At 44.2% G+C, this 20051-nt stretch overlaps 2 protein-coding genes across 3 annotated transcripts; one reads left to right on the top strand and one right to left on the bottom strand.

Annotated features, from left to right (window-relative positions):
• The first annotated feature begins 3867 nt into the window (after positions 1-3867).
• Positions 3868-10409, top strand: perm1b (PPARGC1 and ESRR induced regulator, muscle 1b). Of its 2 annotated transcripts, XM_028970443.1 has the most exons (6): positions 3868-3897; positions 5399-5487; positions 6097-7938; positions 8131-8520; positions 8717-8833; positions 8912-10409. In XM_028970443.1, the coding sequence occupies exons 3-6, from the start codon at positions 6129-6131 to the stop codon at positions 8995-8997; spliced, it is 2403 nt and encodes an 800-aa protein (XP_028826276.1). In that variant the 5' UTR covers positions 3868-3897; positions 5399-5487; positions 6097-6128; the 3' UTR covers positions 8998-10409. The 2 variants fall into 2 exon arrangements, with proteins under 2 accessions (XP_028826276.1, XP_028826275.1); XM_028970442.1 differs by having other exon boundaries at positions 6097-8520.
• A 620-nt stretch (positions 10410-11029) lies between these two features.
• Positions 11030-19664, bottom strand: rereb (arginine-glutamic acid dipeptide (RE) repeats b). The gene is made up of 17 exons (XM_028970441.1): positions 19465-19664; positions 18506-18554; positions 18198-18322; positions 18014-18113; positions 17666-17764; positions 17495-17575; positions 17227-17380; positions 17003-17095; positions 16417-16613; positions 16043-16219; positions 15582-15692; positions 14010-15169; positions 13453-13639; positions 12643-13369; positions 12225-12359; positions 11936-12113; positions 11030-11825 (listed from the first exon to the last, which is right to left on the bottom strand). Exons 1-17 carry the CDS (start codon positions 19488-19490, stop codon positions 11792-11794), a joined length of 3633 nt encoding a protein of 1210 aa, XP_028826274.1. The 5' UTR covers positions 19491-19664; the 3' UTR covers positions 11030-11791.
• Positions 19665-20051: the final 387 nt, after the last annotated feature.

The following is a 20051-nucleotide window of genomic DNA, read 5'->3' as shown; positions in this document are numbered from 1 at the left end:
TAGCCACATTGGAGGGTTTTTGAATGAAACACAATTTTAAGGTCATGCACAACATCTGAATAGGATTCAGGTCAGGACTTGTGTCTAGGGGTTGGGAAACGTGACAATTAAGGAGAGGGATGTGTGAGGCGGGAATACACACATACCAGGCCAAAGTGAAATAACACACCATAAAAGGAGAGACTATACAGTTTACACAACAAAACCACAACACTCACCACTCTAACACACAACAAAGGCTATTCGCTAACTTTTCTCCAACACGAAACTCTCCTCTCCATATCCTCCTCCGGCTCCGTGGGCCCCGTCTGGAGGCTGGAGTTGTCCTTACATGGTCCTGTCTGATTAGTTAATTGTCAGACTGATGATGACGGTATAGGTAGGCGGAACCATCAATCCCAATCTCCACCCAGCAAACAGCCAAAAAGGGAAACCCACAGCAAGCACCCCAAACAACTCTCCCAAACCGCTCTCTCATATATGTGTGTGTGTGTGTGTGTGTGTGTGTGTGTGTGTGTGTGTGTGTGTGTGTGTGTGTGTGTGTGTGTGTGTGAAATTAGAACAATTCATAAATTGTTCAAAGTATAGACCAGAATATTATAAGTTATTTTACAGTTGGTCTATTTTATTCTTCAATTAATAATAATAAAGTAAATAATAAAGTGAAGTGATTGTCACATGTGATACACAGCAGCACAGCACACGGTGCACACAGTGAAATTTGTCCTCTGCATTTAACCCATCACCCTGAGTGAGCAGTGGGCAGCCATGACTGGCGCCCGGGGAGCAGTGTGTGGGGACGGTGCTTTGCTCAGTGGCACCTCAGTGGTAGCTTGGCGGATCGGGATTCAAACCGGCAACCTTCTGATTACGGGGCCGCTTCCTTAACCGCTAGGCCACCACTGCCCTACGCCCAATTGACACCATTTATACAGCACAAGGACAGCTGTCGGGTGTTCCTGCTTATCCCGCTTAACCCAGCTTAACCCAGCTTTCCCAAGTCCACACAGTACCTTCCTGAGGACTCTTCATGTTGCTCCTTTTAGTCTCTATATGCAGTGTCATTCCAATCTAACTGGTACTGTTATTGCGTACAGTTTTTTTGCAGAGGTCTATTGGCTGCACTTTTCTCTTCAAATGTGTGTATTATTTCACCCTGTGATGGACTGTCTTGTTAAAGATGAGCTTCCTGAAATGTCTGTTTGGAGATCTCTTCCACTGGTAAAGCTGTGCCAAACTGGGCTCTGACACCTTTCTATCGCGTCCAGCATTTTAGGTTTCAGATGTTCTGTACTGTTCTTTAAACTTTTTATTGTCTTAATCTTTATTCAGATAAAATATGATACTAAGATAAGATAAAACTGTCTCTGAGTCTGTTGACCCTAGTTCTGATGGACCTGTAGCGCCTCCCAGAGGGTAGGAGGTTGAACTGATGATTCTCTCATCTTTGTTGAGGCAGCTGGATGAATGTCTTTCAGTGAGGGGAGGGGGCAGCCGGTGATTATTTTTGTCTGATTAAGTTCTGCAGCCCCTTTCTGGTCTGACTGTGTGCAGTGGGAGAACCATACTGGGATGCAGTAAGTCAGTATGCTCTCGATGGTTGAGCGGCAGAAGGTCACCATCAGCTTCTCCCTGATATCATTTCTCCTGATGCTGCTGTGCCTTCTGCCGTGGTGTTGGCATTCCAGGAAAGGTCGGCTGAGGTTGTGGTGCCCAGGAAGGTGAGGGTGTGCACTAGGCCTGTCCCAAACGATAGTTTTTTTAAACAATTAATCTAGCTAATATCGATATTTATACATTCTATTTTAGATATGAAAGAAAAACCTTCATTTCTTAACATTTCAATACATGTTATGAATGTTAGAAGTATCATTCAATAAAAAATAAAAAGGTCACCCAGAATACTTTCTTAGAGCAACTGAAAGAATTCAATAAACAAAAGTAAACTTGGGTGCTTAAATAGTGTTTAATTGCTTTTTTAAATAAACAGCCGCAATGGAAGACAGGAGTTCACCATGGTATCTTTCCTGAACCAACAGACTTTAACAAGTTTTTCAGAAACACAAAAACGTTCTATTGCTTATATTATTGCTACGATATACAGGGAGTGCAGAATTATTAGGCAAGTTGAATTTTTTAGGAATAATTTTATTATTGAACAACAACCATGTTCTCAATGAACCCAAAAAACTAATTAATATCAAAGCTAAATGTTTTTGGAAGTAGTTTTTAGTTTGTTTTTATTTTTAGCTATTTTAGGGGGATATCTGTGTGTGCAGGTGACTATTACTGTGCATAATTATTAGGCAACTTAACAAAAAAACAAATATATACCCATTTCAATTATTTATTTTTACCAGTGAAATCAATATAACATCTTCACATTCACAAATATACATTTCTGACATTCAAAAACAAAACAAAAACAAATCAGCGACCAATATAGCCACCTTTCTTTGCAAGGACACTCAAAAGCCTGCCATCCATGGATTCAGTCAGTGTTTTGATCTGTTCACCATCAACATTGCGTGCAGCAGCAACCACAGCCTCCCAGACACTGTTCAGAGAGGTGTACTGTATTCCCTCCTTGTAAATCTCACATTTGATGATGGACCACAGGTTCTCAATGGGGTTCAGATCAGGTGAACAAGGAGGCCATGTCATTAGTTTTTCTTCTTTTATACACTTTCTTGCCAGCCACGCTGTGGAGTGCTTGGACGCATGTGATGGAGCATTGTCCTGCATGAAAATCATGTTTTTCTTGAAGGATGCAGACTTCTTCCTGTACCACTGCTTGAAGGTGTCTTCCAGAAACTGGCAGTAGGACTGGGAGTTGAGCTTGACTCCATCCTCAACCCGAAAAGGCCCCACAAGCTCATCTTTGATGATACCAGCCCAAGCCAGTACTCCCCCTCCACCTTGTCGGACTGGAGCTCTCTGCCCTTTACCAATCCAGCCCCTGGCCCATCCATCTGGCCCATCAAGACTCACTCTCATTTCATCAGTCCATAAAACCTTAGAAAAATCAGTCCTGAGATATTTCTTGGCCCAGTCTTGACGTTTCAGCTTGTGTGTCTTGTTCAGTGGTAGTCGTCTTTCAGCCTTTCTTACCTTGGCCATGTCTCTGAGTATTGCACACCTTGTGCTTTTGGGCACTTATGTTCCAGCTATGAAATATGGCCAAACTGGTGGCAAGTGGCATCTTGGCAGCTGCACGCTTGACTTTTCTCAGTTCATGGGCAGTTATTTTGCGCCTTGGTTTTTCCACACACTTCTTGCGACCCTGTTGACAATTTTGAATGAAACGCTTGATTGTTTGATGATCACGCTTTAGAAGCTTTGCAATTTTAAAGAGTGCTGCATCCCTCTGCAAGATATCTCACTATTTTTGACTTTTCTGAGCCTGTCAAGTCCTTCTTTTGACCCATTTTGCCAAAGGAAAGGAAGTTGCCTAATAATTATGCACACCTGATATAGGGTGTTGATGTCATTAGACCACACCCCTTCTCATTACAGAGATGCACATCACCTAATATGCTTAATTGGTAGTAGGCTTTCGAGCCTATACAGCTTGGAGTAAAACAACATGCATGAAGAGGATGATGTGGACAAAATACTCATTTGCCTAACAATTCTGCACTCCCTGTATTGCTTACGTCACAAAGTCATGTGATTTCATTTATCAACCGATCTGATCAACTGAGGGTGCAGGCGATTTTGTCACAGGTGTTCAGCACCATGAAAAGATGATTTAGGTAGAGAACCAACAGTAGTGTTCTGGGACAGAACAATCTTTTTTTTTTTTTTTTGGTTCTATTGAAAGTCAGAGTTGGAACTCTTATAATTGCAAAGGTTGCAACCTGCTGAGGAATGTACAACTTGCAGCAAAATCTAAAGGTAAGAAAGATAAGCCTAACAATGCACTCATAATCTAACTGTATGCATGAATTCTCTCTTTTTGCACATTCCTGCACATCTTGTACATGTTTGTCTAGTCTTTTGTGTACTGTTTGAAATATCCAAAATATCCACTCACAAGCATCCTACATGATGTTGTCCATTTAAGTCCTGTTCGACCTGTTCATTGTACAGAAAATATCTACTTTTCTCCTGTAGAGAAACCTAGACAGTATTCAGGCTTTAGTTAGTATAGTTTAGTTATTTATACACACACACACACACACACACACACACACACTCATATATATTTATATATATATATATATAATTTATCTATTTGTTTATTACACTATGGGGGGGGTCTGTGTGAAGTCAGGAAGGCAGCCACATCTGCTGTCCTATATGCTGCCAACCCACCTCTGTCCCCCACTGACTAGCCATGAGGTGCTGCAGAGACTTCACATTCACCCGCGATAGGAGCAGCAGGTGTGGCTGGAGGTGAAGCAACTTTATCAGTCCAGCCCCCTGCAGACAACTTGTGTGCGCATCAACATCAATAAACCTGAGTGGCCAATCTGTAATGATCAGGCAGTCAACGATGAGCGCTGCTTATGTAACATGATTCTGCAGGTTAAATGGAGGACATTACTGCTCGTCCTCCTCCTGATGTTCCTAATTAGCATGCTTGTGTGGCCAGTGCATTGCCTCATACGCCTACATGCAGCCACGGCATCCCACCCTCACCACCCCATTACCCACATCGGCCCATCACCCACACTGAGTCACCTGGTGTGTTACTGTAGCTGCACAGAACAGCTTTCATGGTACTGTGATGCATTCTGTTCTGTCCAAGTTAACAATTGCCTTGTTTATGTTTATAAATATGAACTGAATGTATAATTACAGTGGCTGGTACCGAACTGTAACACACACAGGCTGCATTCCCTCTTGCTCCATAGGAAGGTTTCATATTAGCACTATGGGTGTACAATGCTTTCAGAATACATTTTAAAATATTACTGTACCAATTTTATTCTAAAAATAATGGAGCAGCAACTAAATAAAAACATTCAAATAATAAATTCATTTAGACTGAAAAAGGGTCTAGCTTAGTTTAAACAGCACATGTGTCTTCTGGATGACTGCACCTAACTTGTGGAACATCTGAAGACATGCAGCTGGAGTAATGTTCTCCAAAATTTCTCCTTCCGGCACAGCGTTTAACAGTTCTACGTACAGTTAATAACTGATTTGGCCTACATCTGGGAGGTGTCACATTGGCAGTGACACACATACTAAATACACGTGTTCATGTGGCCCAAATGCAACAAGGTGTAAGTTGATTTTGTCATTATTAAGAGTATTTTGCGCACATTAGCTGCACAATACAGTCTGCCATTGCCCAGTACACAGTTGTTATTTAAAGCCCTGAAATGGTACACCTCTGGGGAAAAGAGTGTGGCCCCCTTCATGTGACACATTTCTATTTTTAACACAGCAGCCACCATTTCACCCTCACACTAAAGGTGCATCGCAGTGGACACAGACTCGACTTTCACTTCACTACCAACCACAGACCAGTGTAAGGTAGGCTTCTGAATCCACTCACTACGAACCATGCACACACACACACACACACACACACACACAGAGGACTACCGCAGGGATAAAAAGTGCCACAACAGCTGCATTTTGTCAATTTCATGTCATATGAACCTCTGGGTAAGAAGTTGCCGATTTGTTTTATTTACCAGTACACTGGTGTGTGTGACATGTATGTGTCATTTTTCTTGTTTATTTTTTTAGGCTGGTGTATATATTTAGGGCCAAGTTGTGGCTCTGCTGCATTCCACTCACACTTTCCAGTGAGAGAAAACTATACTGAAATTTGGTTCCCAACTCTAATGATTATTGAATGTATTAGTTTGTTGATATTGCTATTTATTTTATTCATAACCACTACACACAGGGTCATGAAAACCTGACCTTGAACTATGATTATTTTACCTAAATCTTAGATTTTAAAGATCCAGATTTCTCTATGTTTTGCTTCCAAAACTGAACAGAAAAACTTTTTAATGGCAAAATACATAAAAACATTTTAAACTGTTTCACATATATATATATGTGGTGATTGCCCTAACATTTTATATAAGGTTGTGTAAATCACTTATGTGGCATCTTTACATTTGACAGATGCAGGACTGTCTTGGTCGGTTTTGGGGATCATGGATGATTTAGACCACAGTGTGCATATTGCAGAGAAGGATTGGGACTGCTTCTGTGAAGACAGTGAGGAATGCGCCCTTCTTCAGCCTGAACTGGCACAGCTGGACGAATCAGGCCTGAGTGACAATGAGAGCACCAAGGATGTGGACCAGCCAAATGTTGAAGAAGCTAGAAATGAAGGAGGTTTGACAAGCATCTCAGAGTTACTGAATGTCACCAGTAGTGAAATAGACGTGGAAAAAAAGAGCAGTAGGGTGGATCAACAGACCCCAGACCTTTCTGGTCAAGAGAAAGACAGTGGTGAACATCATAATGAATCTTCTGCAACAATACCTACAAAGAAAGATTATGATTGCTACAATCTTGCAGCAAACAATAATTTAAAACACAAAGAAAGTCAAAAGAAGGAAATACTGGATGGTATAGAAGCAGCTGGTCACCCAACAGACGTCACAGTATTGCCCATTAAAGAGAAGGAACGCTGGTTTGTTACAGTAAACGACAGTCCAGTGAGGCTCCGTGCCAAACCTCTGACTTCTGCTTCAAAAAAAAGACGAAAAAAAAAAATGTCTAAAGGCTCACGGCAGTGGGCCGCAGGGTTGGAACAGCAGATGCTTATCTCCAAGGCTGGTTCAGAAGCAGAGAGCTGTGGAGAACATAAAATAAGAGAACATCCCAATCCAAATTCATCACTGAAAGAACTTCAGAGAAACCTTCAGACAGAAACACCTCAGGTAAACCAGTTTGTTTTGCCCTCACAGCAACATGTGCAGAATAGACATGATGATGATGATGATGATGATGATGGACAATCAAGTCCTACTGCTGAAAATCCAAATACTCCAGAAGTTTATGATACCCAAAAAAACACCATACAGATACAACTCCAAATGGACACCAGTCTCTCTGATTCTGTAAAATCTCAATCTACAATTGCTTCCACACATACTGACTATACAACACATCTCCACAACACAGCTAGTAATGACCTCACAACAAGATCACAACTTGCCACAACCATCCCTAACAAGCAAAATAAAAATTTTCCAGAAGAAATTCCAAATAGCAACATAGTCCTTCTAACTGAAAAGAAACTCTTTGTAGATTTCAGACCTGAAGACCAGTCACCCCTGACCCCAGAAGAAGCCAATGAGATAGAAACTTCTCTAGCTCAGAGAGAAGGCCCAACTCGCCCAGTCTATGCAATTTCATCTTTCTGGGACGAGATGGAAAAGCTTACTATAGACGATATACTTCATCTTCGCAACAGGCCTGTCCTTGAAGAAGACATATACCCCAGCCTGGTGCTCTGGAGCTGTGACAGTAGTGATCCAGACCCTGCAGTTGCCTGCTGCCTGCAGGAGAGTATTCTCCCTGATGTTCTGGATAATGATTCTGACTACTTTACACATGTGGATGACTCCAAACAGCGATCCAGTTGTGAGATCTCAACTTTTTCTGACTTTGATGAGGAGTTCCTACAAATGATCAACACAAGTGCAAACCCCAGCCCTGATCCTGAGGAAATTCCAAAGGTAGCTTACACTGAGGATTCAAGGATCCAGACTGAGATCTCAAAGCAACTGAGGTCTGACAATATGGCTCTGTTTCTCAGTTCTGATGCTGAATCCAGCTCCAGCACCCTCAGTCCCTGTGGAAGTCTGCAGAGCCTTCCTACTTTTGAGGAAATACCTTTCCATAATTTTGGGCAAGAGGAGGAAGAAAGCAACTTACTTTTCAAGTCCTATCCCTTGGTTATGGCGAACAGTGACCTGCTGGGATGTGTACCTTCATCTGTTGTATCCACGGGTGAGTTTCTGGATAACTCCTTGCCTCCAGTTTTTGAGAACAGCACCAGTGATATGTTTTTAAGCAAAAGATCAAGCTCAGATTTGTCCCTTGTCTACTCAGATAATTTAACAGTGGTTGAAGGATATGACAGCTTTTTCTGTGATTTTGACGATGGGAACATGTTCTTTCCTTTACAACATGGAACTAAAGACAGCACTGTCCCGATCTTCTCTTGCTCACGCTCTATGATGGCAGATCAAATTTTTCCTGGGGTAGATGTGATTTTACAACATGAAGATCAAGAGAAACTGGCTCCAGTCCGGGTCAGTTCCCACCATGAGTGCTACACACAAAGAAGGGGCTGGAAAAGCCTGCTATCATTCAGACAAATGGGATTTGTAAGAAAAGGGAACAGCTGGTGTGAAAAGGCCAGGTCCTGGGTGCTTCCAGTCATGACAGGAAGCTCAGACAGATCTCTTAAGACCCAACAGTTTTACACCAGTTCTTTACAACAGATCGTCCACATGGGTAATTCCATCCTCACAGGATTTGTTTCCCAAGCCAGAAGGCTTTCAGGCCAAGAAGAGACCTCTGCCTTACGTAAGTACACCTACTTCACCTACTAGACTTGTCTGATATATAATATTCAGCATGGAAATATTTTGTTCTTGTGAGGAAAGCATTAAAAGGTTGAGAGACTTTGAGCATGTGTCAACTGTGATGGCTAGACAGTTATCTCCACCGTTCAGGTCTCTCCAAAACTAGTAATGAATTACCCCTGTTTTATCCCATGTAGGTAGCAATACCCTGCTCTTTTCACTCAAGCAGTCAGACATGTGTTTAGTTTGTATTGCGATGGCCTCTTGGGTGCTGAAGTCAACAAAACCACAGTCGGCAGACTCCTGGAAAGCTGGTGAGTGAAGACAATAGAAGAAGTATCTGAATACATAAAGGTTTACTGACATAAGCACATATATGGTTTGACTTTCAGCTCTGCTGGCCAATCTTAGTGCTATATCCTCCATCCAGTACTTGCGCCATTACATGAGGAAGAGGGGAGTAGAAGATGAGCTATAATCTCCATCAACAGAATGCTTTCACAAGCTTTTTCAAAAGTGTTTCCAACTAATTACCAATCAGCCATAAAACCACTGACAGGAGCTGATGCTTGAGGAGGCAAGAGGTGCCAGTGACAACCTGCAGTCTTCTTTGTCTGTTGTTATTTCATTGTTCAGTGTCTATTGTTGGGACATATCTGTGTACAATTTCTATGATCGTCAAACTCATTTGGACATTAGAAATTCCTGTGTGACATTGCCGGTGTCACAAGATGGTACCAGTCCTCCTCCAGCGTTCTTCAAAATTCCAGTACACCTTCACCTAGCCCCCTGCGGACCTCCCCAGAAAAGGCACTTTTGTTGGAGACTGAGAAAGCAGAGTGGTGTGTTAACCTGAATCAACAGCTGTGGAAGACCTGTGTTCGACCCTCCTAAAACAATCCTACTAGCAATCCTACCTGTGGGTGTCACTGCCTTCACTGAAGATGGTCCTTTTATTGCAGTGCCACCGCTGGTCAGCCGGGGAAGCTGGCTTTGCCTTGCTGGTGCTGATCCTCTGACTGCGATTGATGAGCCGCCAATTACTGTGGAAGACCTGTGTTCGACCCTCCTACAACAATCCTACTAGCATCGCGGCATCTGCCATTCCCTCTCACAGTTTTTTAATCTCCCACCATCTGCACTTCATGCTTCTGACAGAGACCTTGCTCCAGACTGGTGAAAATGCTCCGTTCTTGGAACTCCTTCCACCAAATTGTACTTTCTGCAGCTAACCGCGAAGGATTTTGTCACAGACTTTGCTTTTTGAGTTCTTATCATGGGTTGCTATAAGGTATGACTATTTTTTATAACCCTGATTCTGGCCTCACTTTCCTAGTTACCTGTGAAGTTTAGGGTAGAGTTCAAGATCTTGTTAATAGTTTTTAGAGGCATCAGCGCCTCAGTATTTCCATGACCATCCTCTTAACCATCTCTAGGACTAGGCTAAACATTTGCAGAGACAAAGCCTTTGAGGTTGCAGCTCCCAGGCTCTAATCAAGGTTGAAGACTCTCGCTTTCTCTGTGGCCTTTAAAATTTGTATTGAGAGAGGCATTGTGTCTTTTAGAAGTTTTATTTAAACTGAGTTTTGAATAAACTGACAGGTTAAGTGAAGAACATTGATTATCTGGTGACAATGGAACCTGAATGTGGATGGAATCTATTAGGCAGCAAATTTGACAAGGACCAAATATTGATAGTTCGAAAACTGGGTGATAACATCTCTGTGGAATGTTCACGGACTGCAGTGTTCAGGACCTACCTCAATTGGTCCAAGGAAGGAAACTAACCCTGGTCCATAAAAACAGCTGATTATTATTAATATATATTATGAAAACATAATATTGACCTTATGTTAATATGATAATAATGCATTAAAGTATGAAATAGTTTTTGGTGCACATTCTTCCGTTGTGAACAGGCAGTGGTGGCCTAGTAAGGGGCTGTGGTGGCCAAGCGGTTAAGGAAGTGGCCCTGTAATCAGAAGGTTGCTGTTTCGAATCCAGATCTGCCAAGGCGCCACTGAGCAAAGTACTGTCCCCACACACTGCTCCCTGGGCGCCTGTCTTGGCTGCCCACTGCTCACCAAGGGTGATGGGTCAAAAGCAGAGGACACATGTCATTGTGTACACCGTGTGCTGTGTATCACAATGACAATCACTTAACTTTCTTCACTTTATATGATGAAGGATACACATTTGAGGGTATATGAAGGTGGTAAATCTGTGCCTGATTATGTTGTATTCATAAATTATCAATGCACTGGCCAAAGAGAAGTTTTTACCAGAGAATAGTTTCAATGAATCAAACAGTGAAACACAAGTTAAATGGTAAATCAATCAATTAGATGATTGCTTGTGTTTGTATCCATAAATTATATTTTGTAGGTAGTGTCGGTCTCCATTTTATGCATTAAAATGATCAGTGGCAATTGACAGAATATCTGCAGTGTACATCTGACGTTAAGAATCTGAAATATCCTGTTAGGGAAATGAAGCAGCACTTCACATTATTATTTCAGCAGCAAGTATTTTATTGAGTACTATATGATGCAATCAACAAATTTATTATATGACAACATAAATAAATTTCATTTAAATGCATTTATCTGGCAAAGATAAACTAAATGAGTTCCTATCGACCTCCAAAAGCAAGTTATGTGAAAAGAACATAAGAAGACTGAACAAACTACAGTGGGGGCTTTCCTTTCAGAGATAGTAGACAGCAGATAAATCAAGGAAGACAAAATATGTGACATGCTATGACTGTGTACAGATTTATTGTCTGTTTATTTGTTATTTTTAATTTACTCACTTTATATATTATTTAATACATATATTATTTACAATTTCAAAAGTTTTTTTCAGAATGTATAGTAGGTCCCTATAAATGTCTTTAGTGTAATAAACATGTTTTCAGACAGCACCTTTCAGGGTTTAAATATATCTCTACTGTGCTTTTACATGGTAACAAAGTTACACATAATCATTTCTTACCTAGTTATACTCATGCATTGGAAATCAAAGTCAGTAATGGAAAGGGTCAAGTTTAGAGTCTACTGTACAATAAAACAGATTAAAGTCGTGTTTTTTGAAAGCAAGTGCTACATAAGAAGGAATCAAAACGCAAATACAGACTTTTACACTTATTTACACCTATATTACACATTACACTTTTATGGGTGCGAGAGGAAAACAGTGTTTCACACAATGTTATCCAAATCTCTCTTACACTGACCTGTCATCACACCACACTGCACCATACACAGTTCTGTTCACGATGGCTTGTCCCCCTCCTTCTTCAGTCGGCTAGAAAAATTATTTAGCAACAGTTAGAAAATAGTAGCAGACTTCTTGTATGCGACTGGCCCATTTATCACTGAACAGGAAGATCAGTCTTGGCAGGAAACTGGCCTCACCTGTAGTAGTCCTCTTGACTCGGGAGTGGGGTGCCATGCAGATGGTGGTGTCCATGCAGCCACTGCTGCTCCAGTGCAAGGCGCTGCAGCTCAGCCGACTGTGCCTGCATGGCTTGCAGCTGGTGGGCAGCTGACATCGGGGGGAGAGGGCCAGCCAATTCCCGTGGGTATGCCATGCCTGTCAAGCACACAACTGATTCCATTCACTACTGACTTTAGAACAACAACAGCTGAATATTTCCAATGAATAAACGAAAAAAACTAATTCAGAAGCATCACAGGTACTTACCAAACAGTGGATGGCGCAGCATCTCATGCTCATGGGGCAGCTCATTTAGCAAGGGAGTGGCAATGGGTCCTGGAGGGTAGGGAAAGCGAGCCAGTGGAGGAGGCAAAGGATCAACCAGTGGATGGGGTCCCGACCCTGATAAAGCAACAGATGTAATTGTTTACATGACTACAACTGAGTAAACTGAGGTTTACTGGACCTGTGCTGTGTATGCATTGTAAATGTACCAATTAACATCAGGAAAAGTCAAAGCAAGGCAGATTCAGTAAAAAATCAGCAGCTATGTCTGGAAATGAAAGTTTTGCTGGATGCTGGTGCTCATATTACATTGGGAATTATCTGGCTAATGACTTACCGGCTATGAATGATATATTTAATTGCTTTGTTTTAGGGTGATTTGGGCTGAGGGGGTCCTGACCTGGGTTGAGGGGGTCCTGCTGGTGCAGATGGAGGTGTGAATGGATGTGGGAGTGCTGGTGGTGGTGTGGGGTGACGTTGAGCATTTGCAGGCGAGCAACCGGGTCCGTGGCTGCAGCCACTGATGCCATTCTTTCAGCATGAAGCCTCTCTGCAGTCAGGCGTTCAGCGTAGCTCATCTCTGGTCGTGGGAGTCGTTCTCGCTCCAACGCTGCCCCCATGGCAGGGTGGAATTGTGCAAACGGGTGAGGTCCCACCCCTGCTGCAACCGCTGCACCAGCTACAGCAGCCATGTTTGACAGAGCCAGTGGGCCATGCCTGGCAAAGTGCTCCATGGGGTTGCCAGAAGGGGCATGCAGAGAGGGGTCCAGCTCTGGCGGCTTCACCTCAAAGCCAGGCTTCATGCGCTCACGAATATCTCTTTCCCGCAGGTCCCGCAGCTCACGCTCACGCAGGGCAGGGTCGGCTCCGTATAGCCCTGGCATGTGATAGGCCAGCAGGGGGTCGCTGGGGCCGAGCTGCATGAAGAAGGGGTGGTTGCGGTTGCTAGGCGACATGACGTGTGGCCGGGCATAGTCGCTAAGCGTGCGCAAGGCAGGTGTGTCAGGGCCGATGTAAGGGGGCACTGTGGCAACAGTGGTGGGTGGGGGCTGCTCAAAGGAGGGACGCATATGGCCTGGAATCGAGGGCTCAATCATACGACTGTCATGAGACAAGCTTGATGCTCTCTAGGAAAGAGAGAAAAAACATTTTCTCACATGACACAAATGTGTCCAGATGTGTGTGTCTGATGTGCATGAATCGTATTTACCAAGGACTTGTCAGAGTTCCTGTCACGCTCGCGCTCCTTGTTCTGCCGAGTGCTCTGTTCACTCTCCTTCCTGCTGCGCTCCTGCGCCTCCTCCCGCTTCTTGGCCAGTTTGGAGGAGGGCAGCGGAGAGAAATACAAGTCAGTCCTGGCACAGGAGTTGTAGCCCCGGTCAAGCAGCTTTATGAACCTGCATGAGGAATAAAACATGTTAAATCCAATACTCACACTAGTTAAAACATAGTGACCAGTCTTGCCAAAAAATCCTTGTTTCCTCCTTTTACTGGTAAATAAAAATTCTAGGCCATTCCGTTTAGGAAATTTGACAGATTTACTGCTCAGCCCAGTAGTCCGTATACAGAGGCAACTGACTGAGCAGTAAATCTGTCAAATTTCTTAAATTATTAGGAGCAACCACTGATTTCTCATCCATCACTCTACTAATAACAACTGATGTTCTGATGGACCCCTAACATGAACCAGGTCTGATCAGTCTTTTAGCTGAGCTGTTGTGTGAAGTTTCCCTTACTTCCATTTCAATGATGTTGTGTTACTCATACCGTCCTGACTGGCTGCTGTGACTGGGTGAGTTTACGACTGTTGGCTCAGGGGAGGGGCTTCGCCGTACAGGGGGAGGGCTGTCACATTCCTCACAGGAGTAATCCGCTGGCTCCTCTTTGATGGGCATGTGCAGGGATGCTGCAGAACCAGTAGTAGCAGAGGAGGGTGTGGATGAGGATGGAACAGTAGAGTGCAGGGAGGAGAGGGAGGAAGATGGTGAAACAGTGGGAAGAGAAAAAGATGGAGAAGACAGATCTGGGTGAGGGGGGCGGTGAGGGTGGAAAGATGGATTGTGAGAAGGCATGGGAGGGAGTCCAGGCTGAGACGGGGCAGGGCCGGGTTTGGCAGGTTGACTCTGCGGTTGCATTAGCACTGGCGGGTGTGTGGACCCCACCTGCGTCTGGGGCATGATCTGCAGGGGCGGAGGTGGGGCTCCAAGTGGATGTGGAGTGGGGAGCGAAACCAGAGGCTTGAGTGCAGGTGGTGGGGGCAGGTTTGGAGACATTTGCAGGAATGGGGGCTGAGCCACTGGAAGGTGCACTGAGGGTTTGTGGGAGATGGGCGTGGTGGACGGAGGCCTGATCTGTGCAACAGTGGAGGAGGAAGAGGAGCTGGAGGGTCCTGGGACTTGTCTGGCAGGGTGAGGGGGTCTGACAGGGGGGTGGGCGGCAGTAGAAAGGTTGGGTTGAGGGTCTGGGGGGAGATGGGCCTTGAATGGGGGGGTGAACGGGACAGGGGGTCCCGGCAGAGTGGAGGAGGGTGCATGTCCAGTGTGAGAGGCTCTGGGCTGCTCGTGGATCGCTGGCTGGGTGGCAGGACTGGACGCTGAAGTTCGCTGAGGCCCACTAGGTGGTGGTGAAATGGACCGAGTTGAAACTGGGTCCCCGGAGGAAGGGCCCAGCTGGGTCGGGGCCTGGGATGGCACAACCATGGGCAGTCTGGGCGGGGCATCAGTACGGGAGGGTGCTGGAGCAGGTGGTTGCTGTTGGGCGGAGGCAGGAGTGGGAGAGTCGGAGTCACTCTCGTGTCCCTCCAGTGGACTGGGGATACTGGGAGAGGAGCTGCGGTTGTCCTGGTCGATGTCTTTGGTGTCACTGCTTCCTTCATCATTGGCGCTGCGGCTGTCAGAACTCTCACCCTCTGAGGGCGACTCTGGCTCCTATTGTACACATGCATGCACAGACGGATATTAGCAAAGTGCACAGCCCAACTCACAATCTAGTGACAACTACTGCATGATGTCATGAAAATGCAAACTAGTCCTTAACCCTATGTGCCTCTGGACACAGGCTGCTGGTGAGCAGGTGACTGTTGACATTTAAACGGGTTAAATCTGAAGTGGGTATCACAACTATTCATGAACAAGAGGATCACAAAGTTATAGGTTTAACCTCACTTACTAACACTTTGTTAATTAGATAATTAACCCTGATTTGCTCCAGAGACATTGTCTTTGTAACTAACTAACTCACTCACTCCCATTGTAAACCAGTTCCATGAATGTAAACGAAAAGAGTGTGAATAAAAGTGCAATAATAAGTGTAAAGGCAATACTTGACTGTTCCAAGTACCTGAGTTTTTGGCCTTTTTGAGGATTTTCTCTCAGCGTCATCAACATCATGAATGCTGTCCTCTCTCTGCCGCTTTGCTCCTTTGTTTAGTGGTACCTCCACTTTACTCTTCTGTATTATGGAGATAGCATCCATTATCATCTGAATCGAATACTATGAATCAGGTTCAAAACTGAAGCAGCATAAGCAGATTCAAATAAAAAATACTTTTACAGTATTATTTAGTGTAATATTTGGTCACACTAGTGTAAGTAATACACCTGCTGGCAATACACCACCCTGAACAAGACAATTGATGTAATAATGCATGGCCAGTTAACCTGCACCCCCGTCTGCATTCTCTTGGACCTGGGACACCTCCATTCACCACACTTGTAGTAGGAATGGGGATCAGTTTCATGCTCAGTAAAGCAGCAACTGATTAAATTTGCTGCCAGTATATACTTATTACAAAAACACACCTTATTGGGTTTTGGAGGAACAGTGGACTTATTCTCAGCAATAGAGGCTCTAGTGGTCATTGCTGATGAGCTTTCTCTGCTGGGAGTGTGCCCACGAGATCGAACCTCCTCACTTGGTGAGACCCTTCCATCAGGACTGCCTGTCAGCCTCTTGCGACCACTTCTCAAAGAGGACATCTGTACATTGACAGAAGAATAGAGTGCATGCATTCTTATGTATAATTCAAGTTTCTCTTAAATCCCTGCAGGGTGTTAATGGTTCTGTTTTGCAAATGATTGTTCCAACAATAACTAGATGAGACGTGAAGCAAGATATTTCTCTACTGATGAATCATTGCTGTGGAGCTGCACCAAGGAAGGCCAGAGCTGCTTACCGGCGCTCGGCTGCGACGTGTTTTCATTGCATGCCTACCCCCGGCACCACCCTCGTCTTCTTTAACAGGTTTGAACATGAAGGGGGGATCAGTGGGTTTTGGTAATGGAGGCAGCCGCCGGTGCTTGCTGAAGTGGGTGTAGCAGGTCGAGCACAGCATGATGTTGTCTCTACCTCCATGTTGCCAGTCCTTAGAGGCTGATGAACACAGAACATAACGTGAAATAACATAAGCACTACTTGAAATAACTATTTCTCTTCAAATTTCTAAAACGCGAATTTTTGGCTTTAGGAATATATATTTCATCAGCCTCAGAGCTTCAGATGTAAATTGAAATATATGCTAATTAATCATGAAGAAACATAATTACCAATGATTATGGTATTTCATTAATCTCAAAAAGTACCACCTTTACACACATTATTACTAATATGAATATTATTTATTACTGACTGCTATCCACTGCTAATAATAAAAAAACACAGCAAGTGAGTATTCTGAAGATATTGTACTGCACTTAAAAAAATAAGGATGATAGCTACACTTCATTTAAACACACAGCAGCTTTGAGTATTAAAGGACTTACTAGTAGAGTGACAGTGTCGACAGAAGAAACCCTTCAGGCTCTGTTCACTGTCTTCACTGTCTAAATCATCCTCACTGGCGGAACTGAGCTCCACTGAAAACAACAAATAAAGAAAAAAAGATATATCCAGTTTCCAAGCATTTCTTCACCTGGGAATATTCTGAATACACTGACTGGTGCAGTGAATTTTGAATCATTAAAATAAGACATGCAGCTGGGCTCACAGGATGGGGTGCGGGATGGGATGTTGGCAGCGGTGGTGGAGTTGCGAGTCTTCACCCTTCGAGATGTTGGCTGCCTGCGGTGCTGGCGGTAAGGTCGTGAGCCAGCAGCCTCAGGAGTCTTCTTCCAATAGTAGTAAAAAGTTATCAGCTCACCCTGCAAATGGGATTCAACTGCCTTTAAACTACTGAACAATTTTGTTGAATCAATGTCAGACACACAAGTTCCTATAAAGAATATTTAAGAATCTACAGTCTACCACATGCTTACTGTTTTCTTATTAGGCAGCAGCTCCTTCCGAATCCTGAAAAAGTTTTTGCCATATTGCCGGAGGCCTTTGATAAAGCGCTTCTGTTAAGGAAATGACAAAGAGAAGAATATGTCCACCTGACAGAGCAATCCAGAAAGTTAATTAAAAACAGTGTTTGGAAATGTTCTTACCACTTCATCTTCTGACCAACATTTCTCAATGAGTTTGGGCACAGGCTTCTTCACCAAACACTGGAGAGCTTTTGCGGCATCATAGTGACTCTCATGAAGCTGAAGACAAATTTTAGAAAATGTTCCTGTAAGTCAGCCTGAAACCTTCACACAGTGGTGTGAAGAAGCCTACATACTATTCTTATTAAATAACCATGTAAACAGACACTACAGACTTTCTGTAAGAATAAAAGTTTATAAAAGTTAATCGATGGTAACTTGAAAGCACATTGTAAGTTGCTCTGGATAAGGGCGTCTGCCAAATGCCTTAAATGTACATTTATGGCATTTGGCATAGACCAGACCTACCATGTTCAGTGCATTTAGAGTGGTATCATCTCGTGAAGCAGCCAAACAGCCATCCTCAGTGGAACCGCCATCACACATCCCAGCAAATGCAGCCATGCTCCTGTTTGTGAACACAGGATATGAAACAATACTGCCATTAGAGGTCAGAGCTCAAAACGTCCCGTCGCGATTAAAGTTGCCTCACCTGGCTGCCCTCAGGTACATGAGCAGGTCACAGTCGTTGACCCCCGGTGTCCAGACGAGCTGCTCATTCTCAGTTACCGTCTCCAGACCTGGGCCAGGCGGTGGCTGGAGCTCAGGAAGCTTAGCCTGGGCACAAACCGCAGACCGTATCAGCATCCCATGAGGCAGGTTAAGTTACATAACAAGACCTGTTCACTATAAACCATAAGATGAGAATTTGAACATGCAGTTCAATTTGCAGTGACACACACCTGTCACCCATCTTAAATATTGATGAAAAGTCAACTTTTTCAGTTGTTAAAAATATACCTGATGACTTGGTCCAACTCTGATCTCCCCTTGGGTACTGTTGAGCTGCCTAAAAACACATAATGATGATGGCCATTTTTGTGCATATAATCAAATTTGTCTCTCTTAACTTAAAACAGGATAATCAGCAAAAATAACAGGAAAATTAAATCAACAGCATATCTGTGCTTATTCAGTCTATTTACATCTGATGCCAGGGCATGGTCATGTTGCACTTTTTACCTATTGCCAATGTAAAGTGTTTAAATAAAACCAGGCTCTGGTTTAAAATGCAATGTTACATCTGTACAATATTCATTATATATCAATTTATAACAAAATATTGTTGGTATGGCACTGGTCAAACTGTAATAATATCCAAATGTGTAAATTCATTCAAAATGAATTTCTATGTTCCTAATAAATGTCCACAAAATGTTTTTGTATGTTTAGGTAATGAGCATGGCGAGTCCAAGTCCCGCCCATTCATCTGATGCGACCAATCACCGTGCTTCAGAATTCGTTCCCTCTGTGCGTTACATAAATGCTTCTTCTTCTTCAAACAAATCAATATTGTGGCCCCGTGCCGATAAACAGAAAAGACGCGGCAGAAAGTTCCATCCCGGAGGACACCGTCCACTCGGAACGTCTTAGTGCGACGTCGGAGCTCACGCAATCCCCAGCCTTCAAAATGGAGTGTTGGAGGAGCGGAGCAGCACCGAAGCCCCTAAACCGAGAGAAAATCGGGCCGCGACTCGAGCGCCCACCCGCCGCCCCGCAAACGAGCCGAGCGACTGAAACTGAGGCGGAATATGAGCGCGACTGGCCGCCTGCGCCTCGTGTGGCCTTGTGTCATTTTGTGCAGCTTCTCGCGACAAGCTGTCAAGTTCACGAGCGCAAACATTTGCGCATAAAAAATGCCAAAGTCTTCGTTAAGTGCGTGGAATCGCGCGGCGCGTTAAATCGCGAAGTAAACAAACCTGCGCGGACTGAACAGGTCGTCCATGTCGCCGCGTCCGTGCCTCGGGCTGACAGATACGGTTAGCGCTGGATGGAACGGGGCTCCGCCACTATTACATCGCACTCAAAATGGAGGCTGCGCGGAGCGTGTGTGTGTGTGTGTGTGTGTGTGTGTGTGTGTGTGTGCGTGCGTGTGTGTGTGTTTCCGCGCTCACGCAGTGACCTCAGCCTGCGCGCTCCCGGCTCTACGGGCGAGACTGAGCACGTGAGCTGCGCGACACCGCGAACGGGATCGAATCGTCCGGCCTGTCCGCGCCGCCACAACAGCAGCAGAATGGTGGCGTAGGCGCCCGACCCTCGCGTCACTTCTGAACACAAATTCCTCACAAATCTGCAGTCATGCACCCAAGCAGTGCACATAACATGCAGATCACGTGGGTTTAATACACACAATTATGACAGATAAATAAAAATGGTCAACAATATTTTTCAGCAGCAACAGAACCAGGGCTGGCCCTAACAAATGTGGAGCCCTTGGCAAGATTGTAGGTGGCACAGCAATAAATTCCACTACTAGTGTAGAGGGGTAAGTGTGGCGTTGCCAGCA

This window comes from Denticeps clupeoides, chromosome 2, assembly GCF_900700375.1.
Source record: "Denticeps clupeoides chromosome 2, fDenClu1.1, whole genome shotgun sequence".
NCBI classification, from domain to species: Eukaryota; Metazoa; Chordata; class Actinopteri; order Clupeiformes; family Denticipitidae; genus Denticeps; species Denticeps clupeoides.
This window is presented reverse-complemented; position numbering and strand designations above follow the sequence as displayed.

What these genes read in the sequence shown, in the direction of transcription:
- perm1b (XM_028970442.1), top strand. Translation starts at nt 6,129, where the DNA reads ATGGATGATTTAGACCACAGTGTGCATATTGCAGAGAAGGATTGGGAC. An exon ending in AGAAGAGACCTCTGCCTTAC is followed by an intron (nt 8,521 to 8,716) that starts GTAAGTACACCT and finishes TATCCCATGTAG; the next exon opens with GTAGCAATACCCTGCTCTTT. An exon ending in GGCAGACTCCTGGAAAGCTG is followed by an intron (nt 8,834 to 8,911) that starts GTGAGTGAAGAC and finishes TTTGACTTTCAG; the next exon opens with CTCTGCTGGCCAATCTTAGT.
- rereb (XM_028970441.1), bottom strand. Translation starts at nt 19,490, where the DNA reads ATGGACGACCTGTTCAGTCCGCGCAG. An exon ending in CTCTAAATGCACTGAACATG is followed by an intron (nt 17,765 to 18,013) that starts GTAGGTCTGGTC and finishes ATTTGTCTTCAG; the next exon opens with CTTCATGAGAGTCACTATGA. An exon ending in TCGACACTGTCACTCTACTA is followed by an intron (nt 16,614 to 17,002) that starts GTAAGTCCTTTA and finishes TGTGTTCATCAG; the next exon opens with CCTCTAAGGACTGGCAACAT.